This window comes from Mustela nigripes, chromosome 12 (genome assembly GCF_022355385.1).
Source record: "Mustela nigripes isolate SB6536 chromosome 12, MUSNIG.SB6536, whole genome shotgun sequence".
Classification (NCBI taxonomy): Eukaryota; Metazoa; Chordata; class Mammalia; order Carnivora; family Mustelidae; genus Mustela; species Mustela nigripes.
Genome location: NC_081568.1, coordinates 69,637,438 through 69,651,013, shown reverse-complemented (window position 1 = coordinate 69,651,013; position 13,576 = coordinate 69,637,438). Strand labels below are relative to the sequence as shown.

General features: G+C 38.2%; 1 protein-coding gene across 4 annotated transcripts in view; it reads left to right on the top strand.

Moving 5' to 3' along the window:
- The window catches only part of ACSL6 (acyl-CoA synthetase long chain family member 6), a 62,679-nt gene extending 50,805 nt beyond the window's left edge, over positions 1-11,874 (top strand). For all 4 annotated transcript variants that reach the window (XM_059417516.1, XM_059417515.1, XM_059417517.1 and 1 more), the window contains one exon: positions 7,992-11,874. In XM_059417516.1, coding sequence (XP_059273499.1) covers positions 7,992-8,129 — 138 coding nt within the window. In that variant the 3' untranslated portion in view covers positions 8,130-11,874. The remainder of the gene's footprint in view (positions 1-7,991) is intronic.
- Positions 11,875-13,576: the final 1,702 nt, after the last annotated feature.

The following is a 13,576-nucleotide window of genomic DNA, read 5'->3' as shown; positions in this document are numbered from 1 at the left end:
AAAAAAAGAATGACATGAATAGAGCATTTGCCTAATTAGAGTGGGTTTTGTTTTTACTTTATCTCTTCAGTCCTAAATTATTCACTCTGTGTTTATTATCTCCAAACAACATTATGGGTTTGATTCAGTAATACCATTGAAAATTTAAAATACCATGTTTCTTCAGAATTATGAAAACTTTTGTGCTTTAGTGAGTTAGCATAAATTACACTTTTGAGGTATTTTAACTCAATACAATATATAAAAGTTACAGTATTTCTAAACTAAAAAAAAAAAAACCCTTTGGAATCACTTTTCAGTGGCAAGAGTGTAGTTTCAGAAAGGAAGCTAACATTAGCATTTCCTTCCTTAACAAAAATTTTGCTTATTGGGGCGCCTGGGTGGCTCAGGCAGTTGAGCAGCTGACTCTTGATTTTGGCCCAAGTCATGATCTCAGGGTCCTGGGATCAAGCCCTGCACTCAGCAGGAGTCTGGTTGGGGTTCTCTCCCTTGCTCTGTGACCCTCCCCGCACTCATGTGTGTATGCATGCGCACACACTCTATCAAATAAATTGATAAATCTTTAAAAAATTGCTTTGCTTATTAAAAATTGGAAAATGAGTTTCACATGGTGTTAGGCCTGAAGGGAGAATAAAGATTCTCATTCCTTTTTTTTCCCCCACAAATCTATAGTTTGGTTTTATTAGAAAATACGTAATTATAGAAAATTAAAATTGGTTTTAACATTGGTTTCCTTCTTTAAAAAAAAAAAACAACTAAGTACTGGTTTGATCCATTTTTTTCCCCTACTTACTGACTGGACTTTTATTCACTCAGGCAGTTTGTATAGGTATTTTCTTTCTTTCTTTCTTCTTTTTTTTTTTTAATTAACAGATAATGTATTATTTGCTTCAGGAGTACAGGTCTGTGAATCGTCAGTCTTACACAATTCACAGCACTCACTGTAGCACATACCCTCTCCAATGTCCATCATCCAGCCACCCCATCCCTCCCCCTCTACCCCCAGCAACCCTCAGTTTGTTTCCTGAGAGTAAGAGTCTCTTATGGTTTGTCTGCCTCCCCTGTCCCATCGTGTTTCATTTTTTTCCCTCCCTGTCTCCCATGACTCCCCTGCCCTGCCTCTCAAATTCCTCATATCAGAGAGTGTATAGGTATTTTCATGGAAGAATTCAAACAGACCCAGAGCTGTAGGTCAGCCTGATACAGGGCCCGACAGCCAGGCCACAAAGCCACTCTCAGCCACTCACTAAGGGAGTTAAAGGCACCCTATGCCTTGGCTTCCTGCAAGGCTGTATTTAGTGCTGCTCCCTATCTGCAAGCAGAAACTATTTTGTAGTGAGCCACACTGAACTGCTGATGCCCCAGTTAGCCCTTAGGCTTGCTGTGACATCTACCTGCTGTTTCAGTCTTTTGTTCCTAAGATCATAACATTTTCTTTTCTAGTCTACTGAGCATCTAAATAGCATTCTATAGCTCTCCCTATGAAATTCATCTTCCCTGTACTTTATCGTTTGTAGCTTCTGTGTGTCACTGCTAGATTTTCAAAGGTGCTCACCCCAAGCCCTGCACTGAACATACACTCTAGTTCCAATTTCACTGTGTTCTCCACAGGCTGTGAGGGGCTTAGATGAGCTGAAACCCAGGCTGCAGATATTGTATCTTGGCTTCTGCTTCTCCTTTTAAAATTACATTATTCATTTCATTTACAAAAAAAGTTTGGCTTTTGCACTTACCAGAAGTCTTTATGTGGTACCATTTCTATCAGAAGAGAACTTTAGGGGGAAAAAAAGTTAAGGAAATTAGCACTACTTTCAGCTTTTCATTTTATGACCTTACGTAAACATGAAATAATAAATTAATTTGCAGAATCGAAGATTAAGTTTGACTCAGATTGTGTTCATGTCTTCTTCAGGCTAATTACTTTTGTTGTCTAATGGTGATTTCCAAACTTCTTTAAGCACCAGAGCTTAGATGGAATTTTTTTTTTTTTAAAGATTTTATTTATTTATTTGACAGAGAGAGATTACAAGTAGGCAGAGAGAGAGAGGAGGAAGCAGGCTCCCTGCTGAGCAGAGAGCCGGATGCGGGACTCGATCCCAGGACCCCGAGATCATGACCTGAGCCGAAGGCAGCGGCTTAACCCACTGAGCCACCCAGGCGCCCCGCTTAGATGGAATCTTATCTGAAAAGTCGAGCTTTACCAAACAATGGAACAGTGCTGCCCTGGTGGGGTTGGGGCTGGAACCAGAACCTCTCTCCCCCCTGCTCCCCAAACCAAGCACCTCACTTTATCCCTCCTCCACCCCACCTCCACACACCTCTGCTTCTCACCAACCTCACCACACCCCCACTTATCTATACCTGCCTCCCCCACCACAGCACCCCCAGCAGGGGCCTCCGCAGAACCCCAGCTTTTCAGTGCACTCTGTCTGAAAATATCACCCTTGGGACCTATTTCCAGTGAATTTTGGGTCCTCTAGAATGGTTAATGTTTAATAAAGAAAAATTTAAAAATATTCCAGAGGGTACAAAAATGGCAGCCTATTCCTTACCAAATCCTTGCTTATTTGAACATCAAGAACAGTGAGGGAGTTTCCAAGCAAGACATTTTTTACAAGAACCTTACCTAATTTTGAAACATTTGACAATACACCTTTTAGCTAAGAACCTCAGATTTCCATCTATTTATATCAGTTATCCAAGCAGAAATCCTTTGTGAGTAAAGTTGAGGCAGCTAACTATAATGCTAGCTCTGGTTTTAGCCTAATGTTCTCTCTTCACCTCTCCCCTACAAACTCGAATCCTTAAAATGCTGTTTTTTCTGTAGAAAAAGTGAATCCTTCATTTGAACAAATGTCTAAGAGACAAAGTGAATCTGATTTATTAATGTGTGCTCATTTGAAAGATTTCACATTTTTAAATTACAAGCATAGGTTTAAAATTTTTTAGAATTTTAAGAATTGGTTAGGATTTTTCCTTTTGGACTTTTAGGAAGTTGGGAATATAGTTAGCTGTTTTAGGGATCTTCTTTGTATATTGTTTTTTTTATCTGAATAATGCTGAGTTTTCAGAGCAAAGAATTCTTGGCCATCTCAAAAGGCCCACCTACCAGGACACAAGACTGTTAACATCAGAGGTTTTGAAGACAATCACTGACATGCTGGACATTTTGCAACTAATTTGCATACACTAATTTTTTTCTCATTTTTTTATTGTGGTGATATGCACATAACATAAAATTTACCATCTTAACCGTTTTTAAGTGTACAGTCTAGTAGCATTAGATGTGTTTGTGATGTTGTGCAATCATCACCACCCTCCATCTCCATAAGTCTTCTCATCTTGTAAATGTGAAACTCCATCCCCATTAAACAGTAACTCCCAGCCCCCCACCCCACCCCCAGCCTCTGGCAACCACCAGTTTACTCTCTGTCTCTATGACTGGTTACTCTAAGTACTTCATATCAGTAGAATCATGCCATATTTATCTTTTTGTGAGTGGCTTATTTCACTTAGCATAATGTCCTCAAGCTTCATCCATGTTGTAGCACATGTCAGAACTTCCTTCCCTTTTATAGCGAGTAATATTCCACTGTATGTATATAAGCACATTTTGCTTATCCATCTGTCAAGTGGACATTTGATTGCTTCCATGTCTTGACTACTATGAACCATGTTGCTATGAACATGATTGTACAAGTGTCTTTTCTCCAGATCTTGCTTTCGGTTCTTTTGGCTATCAACGCAGAAGTGCAATTGTTGGGTCATGTGGTAGTTCTATTTTTAATTTTTTGAGGAACTGCTGTATTGTTTTCCACAATGACTGCACCATTGTACATTCCTGCCAACAGTGCCCAAGGGTTTAGCTTTCTCCACATCCTCACCAATGCTTGTTGTTTTCTGTTTTTTTGGATAATAGTCGTCCTAAATATGTGTGAGGTGGTACAAATATTGATTTTTGAAATAAGTCATTTCCTGATTGTTTCCATTGATTTTATGAACAGTTCTTCTATGACAGTAGCATCTGACAGAGTGACCTCTCATTCTTGTCCTCCTGGTGTTTGTAACCCACACTCCAGTACCTTTCTACTCATCAAGTCACTCCTCTATCTCAAGCCCAGGCTGTTGCTCTGTCCTGCATACTGATACTAATATATCCAGTAGTAACCCCTTGGTTGTCTCAGAATCATTTTGGACTTTAACACAAATACTTGATCTTCCCTCCTCCAAAGAATCTTCCTGCCCCTCCAGTTTTTCTTCTGAAACAGAAACCTAGAACCATTCTTAATATCTCTCTTTCTCTACCACTTACCCAAGCAAATTATAAGTCCTATTCTTTCTATCCCCCAATCTATTTCTATCTCCAGAGCCAACTTTTAGAGTCCAGGTCACCCTCGGTCTTGTCTCTTGGTTGGTCTTGCCATTTCCACTTTTTTGTTTGTTTGTTTGTTTGTTTACTATTTTTTTTTAAAGATTTTATTTATTTGTCAGAGAGAGAGAGGGAGAGAGTGAGCACAGGCAGACGGAATGGCAGCAGAGGCAGAGGGAGAAGCAGGCTCCCTGCTGAGCAAGGAGCCCGATGTGGGACTCGATCCCAGGACGCTGGGATCATGACCTGAGCCGAAGGCAGCTGCTTAACCAACTGAGCCACCCAGGCGTCCCGCCATTTCCACTTTAACCTCACTTCAGTCCATCCTTAGCACAGTGGTTTTTCCAAAGAGCCTTTCTGTCTCTCACTGCTTAAGAATTATTGAAAGAATTATGTCCAGACTCTGCTTTGGCATCTTAATCCTTTATAACTTGCTCCCAGGGTATCTCTCCAGCCCCAAATAGCTTTATTCTCCAGTGATACCATATGCTTCAGCCTACACATACAGTGATCCAAATGTGCTTTGGCACATATTACTTCTACCTAGAGCACCCTCCTCTCCTTGGGCCATCTAGCAACCACTACTCCTTCCCCTTGCTGTCTTCATTGGGCTAAAGCTGACTTATCCTTCAAGGTCCACTGTAGCATCTCTTTTCAATGAACCCTCCCCAAGCCTGGGATGGGTGCTGTATCAGAACTGCATTCAGCTCTAACAGAAAAGCCACAATGTCTTAAACACTTGGATGTGTTTTGTTTTTTCTCGCATAAGAAGTGTGATGATAGGCAGTCCAAGGAAGGTACCGGTCCTCAAAGACCTAGACTCTGCCGGTCTTTCCACTCTCCATTCTTAGTATGTTGGCTTATCACAAGGTGGCCACTACAACTTTGGACATTGTCCATATTCAAAGAAGGAAAAAAGAGAGTGGGTGGAGATAGTTATGTCTGAACCATTTACTACAAAAGCAAAAACTTTTCCCTTCTCACTAGCCAAAAATAGATCTCATGACTGTCCCCTAGCTGCAGTGGCTGGGAAACCAGGAAAGGTGATTTGTCATGGTTGGCATAGAACATTTTGGCCCCAAACCAAATCAAGGTTTTATCAGTATGGAAGGAGTCAGGACTGGGTATTGTGAAAGCAACTGATTCTGCCTGAGAATGGTGACCTTCCTTGTGCTTTGTCCCTGTAGTAACAATATAATACTGTCACTACAAAGTAATATAGCAGCATCTGTCATTAGATTATAAATTGATGTGGGCAGGGACTGTGTCCTGTTATTCTTTGTATCCCTAATGCCTGACACATATCTGATACAAAGGAGTTGCTCAATAAATATCAATTACACAAAACAAGAAATGAATGTATATGTGTATTTAACACACTTTGAGTTAATTTTCCAAGTGTCTGTGACAGTTGACTATTAAACAATGCAAATTTGAACTGAAGGGGTCACTTAGACGTGGCTTTTTTCCCTTCCAATAAATACAATATAGTACTGTAAATATATTTTCTCTTCCTTATGATGTTCTTTTTTTCCTTAAGATTTTCTAACATTTTCTTTTCTCTAGCTTTCTTTATTATAAGAATACAGTATATCATACGTATAATATACTAATTATGTATTAATCAACTAGTTATGTTATTAGTAAAGCTTCCAGTCAACTGTTGGCTATTGATAGTTAAGTTCTGGGGGAATCAAAATTTACGCACAAATCTTCACTTGCTCTGCACAACTCCATTGTTGTTCAAAGGTCACCTGTACATACCTAGGGAGTAGTTAGGATTTGCTGCACTTCTTACTGCTGCTACTTAGACTTTTCTGCCAGAAGATTCTGAGAAAAGGTTTGTTGTTTCAGTTTCAAAATTGCATTTTGGACTTTGAATAATATACATGTAAAGACAAATGACATTTATGTTTAGCAAATGGTATTTGTAGTCACATTGTGATTTTTATTTTTCTGTGACTTTTATTTTTCAGATGTGCAATAGAAATTGTTATTAAAATGTCTATTGCAACAATTCATATTGTTTTCTATTTAATGATCCGGGTCTATTATCTCAATAAAATCATTTAATTTAGATCCAGCTGTTAGGACACAATTTCTTGGAGGCAGTATCACTCAAGAATTAAACTCAAGCCCAGATCATAAGATTCTCAATCTTGTCAATGACCTTTTCAAATGGAGCCCCATATGGAGGAGTCTGCCCAGGCCCTCCTAGTTAATTTCTATCTCTGGTCCTCATTTCAGCATTTTGCAAAGGGACTTTGCATGAGGGAGCCTAAGATCTGTCTCATAGAAATAGGAAGTGTGTACTGCTACACCTGATCCCTTCATGCCTCCTCCAAGTAGCTCTGATAAAAGCTATGGCAGGGCCTTTTTTTTTTTTAAACATAGACTCATCATGTCCCACCAAGATTTTATATTCCTCTCATGAATTGCAGTACCATCCATATATCCATCCAGATCAGAAACCCGGGAGTCCTGGAGTCTGCCCCCACTCTTTATTACCTCTTGCCCACTGAATGGTCCTTAGAACTGCTTACTGTGTCTGTCTGTGCCATTGCTCTAAGTATAGGTAGGTCCTTATCTTGTCTCCCATGGATTGGCCAGAGTCTTCCGATTGGTTTCCCTGTATCTTTTTTTTTTTTTAAGATTTTATTTATTTATTCGACAGACAGAGATCACAAATAGGCAGAGAGGCAGTCAGAGAGGAGGAAGCAGGCTCCCCGCTGAGCAGAGAGCCTGATGTGGGGCTTGATCCCAGGACACTGAGATCATGACCTGAGCTGAAGGTAGAGGCTTTAAACCCACTAAGTCATCCAGGCGCCCCGGTTTCCTTCTATCTTATCGTAATGTTTTCAAAATCCGTTCTCACATTTCACATTTCTCTTGGACAGATCTTTCTAAAATGTGTATCTTTCTGAAATGTCCATGTCACTGCCCTGTATAAGAACTTTCAGTGCCTTCCCACTGACTCCAGACCAAAGTTGGAGCTCCTCTGTCAATGGTCACATCACAACCACTTCAGCTCTATCCCTTACCCCCTTTCCCTCCTACTTCATGTAACTACAACCAGAAACCCCCTTGATTTCCTTTCTTACTCCCATAGCTTTGTTCTTGTGGTTGCCTCCACCTAGAATGCCCTATACCACCCACCTCTCCCCCCTTTACTGGTTAACTTTTACTCATTCTTTAACACTCACTGAATTTGGGAAGGCTTCTCCACTGCTCCTTCTTCTCCTCTACCATAACTGTGTTCAGCATCTGTCACTCTATGCATACCTCACTGATCACTGTTCTATGCCCGCTCTGCTGGGTGCCAGTAGGCACCCCCTGTGAGCAAGGGCACTCATGACTCTTCTCTGCATACTCAGTGCCTGGCACAGAAAAAGCAGCCGGTTCATTTCTGTCAACTGGTTAAATGAAGAAATAGGAAGGGGAAAAGTTGGCTTGCAGACATGTTAAATAGGCCGAAATGTTTATTTAATGTAATTTTGACTTTTAAATGAGTACAGTGTTTCTGTATCAATATATCCTTATATGTCTTGTTTACTTTTATCATGTGTGCTATAAATGCTATGTTGTATTCCTGATAAAGACATATTCTGCATTTGGTTTTTAGGTTAAAGCCATTCACATCCACTCTGACATGTTCTCAGTTCAGAATGGCTTGCTGACACCAACACTAAAGGCTAAGAGACCTGAGCTGAGAGAGTACTTCAAAAAACAAATAGAAGAGCTTTATTCAATCTCCATGTGAAGTTCCAGGAAAGTTCTTCTCAGTATAATGGACTGTGTAGCAATACTGTAGTTACTCTTGAAAGTAATGAATCAGAATGATGCAGCTGAAAATGAATAAGCACGTGAGCTTATGATTGAGCCTTTTCCTGTCCCAAGAGGTCTTTAACAATATTTTCTCTATCATCACTGAGTACACTTTATTTTTATTAAAATGATATTGTAACAAGCTGCTAAAAAATATCACAGATGGCAATGTAAAAATCAAGACTTTTCTCAAGGACTGTGTATCACTAAAAGTAATATATTCTCAATGTTCACAGAACTATTAAACATAAAGGAAAAACATAACTGATATACTGTACTTAATTATTTGTGGAATAGTAATCAGATAGTAACCAGACACAGCAAATTTCTAACAATGTGGACTACCTCATTCAATAACTGATTGTCAAAATCACAGTTAAATCAGACTTAAAACATTAAAACTATGTGTACAGAATCATGCTAAAACAAAACATAATGCACATTCTGCATAACTTCACATGACAGTTCTTACTGATGTAATCAAGATTTCCCTCTCATTTTTACTTTTATTCATGAAAAATACAAATTCAGATATTCTTGAAACAAATGTTATATTTATATAACATTTTACAAAGATCTTTCAATACATTTTCTCATTAAGCTCATTAAAATTTCAGGAACTACCTAGAAAAAAAATGTACAAAGACTTCAAGGATAATATGTGTATATCTGTGGACTTCCTACAAGTGAATTCTAAAAGATGTCGGTTGACTGACTGCACAATGAATGGACCTTTGGGGAAGACTTGGGAAAAGAAACCCAGAATTATTTCTCAGGATAGATAGCAATTAATGTCCCTATGTTCCTTGCTGGGTTCTTCAGGCCTTCCATTCTCAATATGTCCATGCCAGGCCTGGGAAACCCATTATGGCTATGATCCTGAACAAGGGGAGGAGGGAATGTTATTTCCAAAGAAAACAGGTTTCAACAACTTAATTTTGAAGAACTTCTTCAAAATACCCGTAGAAAACTTTTAAGTCCATCATAGATGAATATCTCATAGGTCATAATTCCATTCATAAAATCCTTAAATGCTTCTAAGCTTAACCGTGGAAACCTCCTTTCTTGCATCATGTGTTTAGATACTTCTTGCACCTGAGTGCCGACATTCTCGTATAATTAAAGCCAGCATGGATAGCAGTTAAGTTCCAAGCTACAGACTGCATCTGTTCAAGGAATCATCCCTAGGCAAGTGTTTTCTTCTGTAGAGGCAGGACTCTGCAAGCAGACATGGAGGTGTAGTGCTCACAGTCCAGAAGTTCTCTCTGCTGGAGCAAATCCAAGCTGTAAATAAATGCTATTGGTTAAAAAAAAAAAAAAAAAGCATTATCGCACAGGCCTACTGGATCAATCTGTATCAGTGATTATAACATATTTCAGTCTTGGCAAAAGTGGATCACACCTTTATTTGATGCATTTACCCAATTTTTACATATTCCTTTGGTAGATTTTTTTTTTGCAGACCCTTTACTTACACTTACAAACCTGACTTTTAGTATATGAGCTAGTTCAATGCATACTGACTTTTCAAAGCAGTTCTGAAAAAACAAATTCCTAAAATGTCCCAGGCTACATCCATATAGCATTAATTTTTTATATTTAATATGTTCAACTAATTGAAAGAGAAAAATCATTACCTGAATTAGATAGTCATACTATTTTAAATAAAACAAGTGGGCTTCACATCTGAAGAAAAAGAAGCTGCTTCCCATTGTCTTTCCACTCAACCAAAATTTCATAGTTGTCTTTTTGTTTCCAAAAAGATTTTTTGACAATGTAACATAAGCAAATAATTTAAAACTTATACTGATTCTATTTATATCTCACTGTAGTTAGATATGATTGATTATGGACAGCTTAAGCATTTCTTCTTTTTCTGGCGCCTTTGCTTTGTCCTCAGCCAGCCTCCTGCTCCTTCACTTCATGTATCTTCTGGTCTTCCTGATCTGTGTGAAAGGCATCACACTTGGGCCAATAAATAGGTTACAGCAGATATGCTGAGAAAAGTAAACTTTTGGCGCTAAATATACTGCAGGTACATTTATCTATACCTCTGTTTAAGTCCACTTAATTTTTTAATAAAGGAGAAATGAAACAATACATGTTAATGGAAAAAAATCCCTCTTGTTTCAGATTTCCCAACTTAATGTTGGAAAATTTTGTATTTCTCTTTAACAAATATGGGAAAAGGCTATGTACTTAGGACATTCACATTTGTAGTGGACATCAGATCGGATATAAATCTGTAGCTTTAACAGAGATCAATTATAGAAAACATGTTCCTAAACGTTTGGCCTTTTATCAAGTTTCCATTCAAATGTAAATTAGTAACGTAATTAGGAATATAAATTAGTAATTTCCACATTTTGCAAACTAATCCTGTATATATTTTAAAATAAGATATACACCAATTTTTTTTTCCTTTTGTCATGAAAGAGATCTTTATATTGCATTGTGATTCCCCTCCAGGCAGGAGAGAAATTGAGGTGTTGGTGTGGAGGCCTACTTCCATATTTAGGAATTCACAAACTCACAAGTCCAAGGAATAAACATATCATGTCTCCCTCATATGTGCAAGTCAAAATTTCATTATAAATTTAAGTCGGGCGCCTGGGTGGCTCAGTGGGTTAAGCCGCTGCCTTCAGCTCAGGTCATGATCTCAGGGTCCTGGGATCGAGTCCCGCATCGGGCTCTCTGCTCGGCAGGGAGCCTGTTTCCTCCTCTCTCTCTCTCTGCCTGCCTCTCTGCCTACTTGTGATCTCTCTCTGTCAAATAAATAAATAAATAAAATCTTAAAAAAAAAAAAAAAAAAAGTATTTAAATAAATTTAAGTAAACCTGCAAGCATGAGAAAAAAAATAGGACTTTGCATTGCAATTTTTATAGTCAGGTAATGTTTCAGTGACTTGAAGGTACCACTTAATTTGGCTGTATTACCCATCAACGAACTGATCATCTTCTATTTTTTCTGCAGTAAAGAAAAGGAATTATTCTCTATTTTCCAAATGTACAAAGCACAAAGGTGATAGTTATTTAGAATACAAAATACTATGAAATGAATGTAAACAATGGACAAATGTATTTTTTGCATGAAAACAGACTACTTACAAACTTGCTTCATATCTCAGGAAAAAAAAAGAATGAATAATCATATATAAAATTGATAAATTATATGTTGAATTAAGTTGCTGTATTTTCTTGCCTGTTTTTATTTTAAGGAAGCATAAACATGAAAAGAAAACAAACCTGATAGTCTGAATTTTTTTTCTCAAGTATGCACACAGTCCTTTCTGTGATTCTAACTGCTATAAGAATGAGATTAGCATTCAAGCGAGGACAAAGCCCTAAAGGAGGAACTCTCGACTTAGAACAATGAATGGTCATAACCCAGAGGCAATAGATAAATACCTGGAATACAAGCATTTCTAAACCTTGTCCCAAACTGAAAAGGTTCTGTTGAGGTGACAGTGGCTTTTAGACATTCATTTGACTGATTAATTTTCCTTGTTAACTCACTGCAACAATTGCATGGGGCAGGATGGATATTTTTTGAAGAATTGCTTATTCTACATTCAATTTTTTAAAATTGAGATTAAAAATTACTTTTTAAATATGCATAGAAGTATCTTAACTGTAATTATATTTTTAGTTGCTTTGTTATAATAGCATGCCTATCAAATATAAAATGCATTTATGAAAACTTTTGTAAAAAATAAAGATTTTTTTCATTTCTCAAAGCTGCTTATAATTACTATTTTATATATTTATATAACATAATCCCTGTAGTTAGCATATTAATAGTCATTGATAACTGTAAACATTGTATAGAGCTTTATCACACTAGTCAGGATACTCTGCATTCTTTTTAAGGATCCTCAGACTTCAGATTACAGTCCCCACCCAGAGACTCTCTTCTTTGCTTTGCACATTTCCTTTTACCAAATGTGTCCTGGATTTTTATGTGTCCTGAATTTTAATAATTTTTATACTTTTAAAAGAACAAATACCTGTATTCAAATTTTCCATTGTAATATCTCTTAAACAACATTTCTACAATTTATTTTACCCATATGCAAACTAATGGTTACAATTTCTTACTGTGTGCCTCAGTTATGCAGATTATGCCTTCTCTACAGATTTGCTATTGCCTACCCCTCCATTTTCAAAGCTGTTAGTATAGTTGGGGCCATTCTCATCTCATCTGGAATATTACTGCTCTTTCTTTCTTTCTTTTTTTTTTTTAAGATTTTATTTATCTGACAAAGAGATCACAAGCAGGCAGAGAGGCAGGCAGAGAGAGGAAGGGAAGCAGGCTCCCTGCTGAGCAGAGAGCCGGATGTGATGCGGGGCTCCAGGACCCTGGGATCATGACCTGAGCTGAAGGCAGACACTTTAACCCACTGAGCCACCCAGGCGCCCCCATTACTGCTCTTTCTTAATTAGTCTTCCGGTTTCCACCCCAGCTTCCATAAATTTCACCACCCATATTTCAGTCAGTGTGATCTTTCTAAATTGAAAATCTGGTCACGCCACTCTCCTGATTAATATTCCTTTGATGACTTCCCATAGTTTCCAGGATAAAGTTCCAACTCTCTGTTCCAGCACACAAGACCTAGCATCTCTTCTGTTGCCCTTCTCCCATGGAGCCTGGGCTCCAGTCATTCTAGCTAGCTACTTCATGTAGTGTCCTAAAAGCTTCATCTGAAAAATGCTTTTCTGTGCCTCCATGTGGCACATAAGAGTCCCCTTTTCATAGAATGCCATAGCCTTTAATCCCCCTGCTAACTTCCACCATACATCTCGTAATACAGTTCAACTATTCTTTTATCTTAGAAGATTCCCTTTGCTCCACTCCCACTCCCACTGTGAGTTACTTCAAGTTGTAGCCCCAATGCAGAGGTCTGGTCCATAGTGGATGCTCAAGAAATATCCATTTAGGGGCACCTGGGTGGTTCAAGTTAGTTGAAGTTCAAGTTAGTCTGCCTTTGGCCCTGGTCATGATCTCAGGGTCCTGGGATCAAGCCCCGTGTAGGGCTCCCTACTCAGCTAGGAGTCAGCTTCTCCCTCTCCTCCCTGCTTGTACTCTCTCTTGCGATCTCTGTCTCTCTCCCTGAAATAAATAAATCTTTTTTAAAAATAAAATTTAAAAAATATCCATTTATGAAAAATCCCCTTGGTTCTTTTTCATACATTCATGCATAATGTTCATATGCATTAAGATTGCAATCCCTTGAGGATATGTTTCTTCTATCACTGTGGTTTTGTTCATTCTTGTCAAGTAAAGAAAAATAAAAATAAACTGGTTGTCAGTTGCACCTTGAAACCTATGGATAGTACCACAAACAAAACTACTCAGTGGGTCAGTCACGCCATAAAAAATACA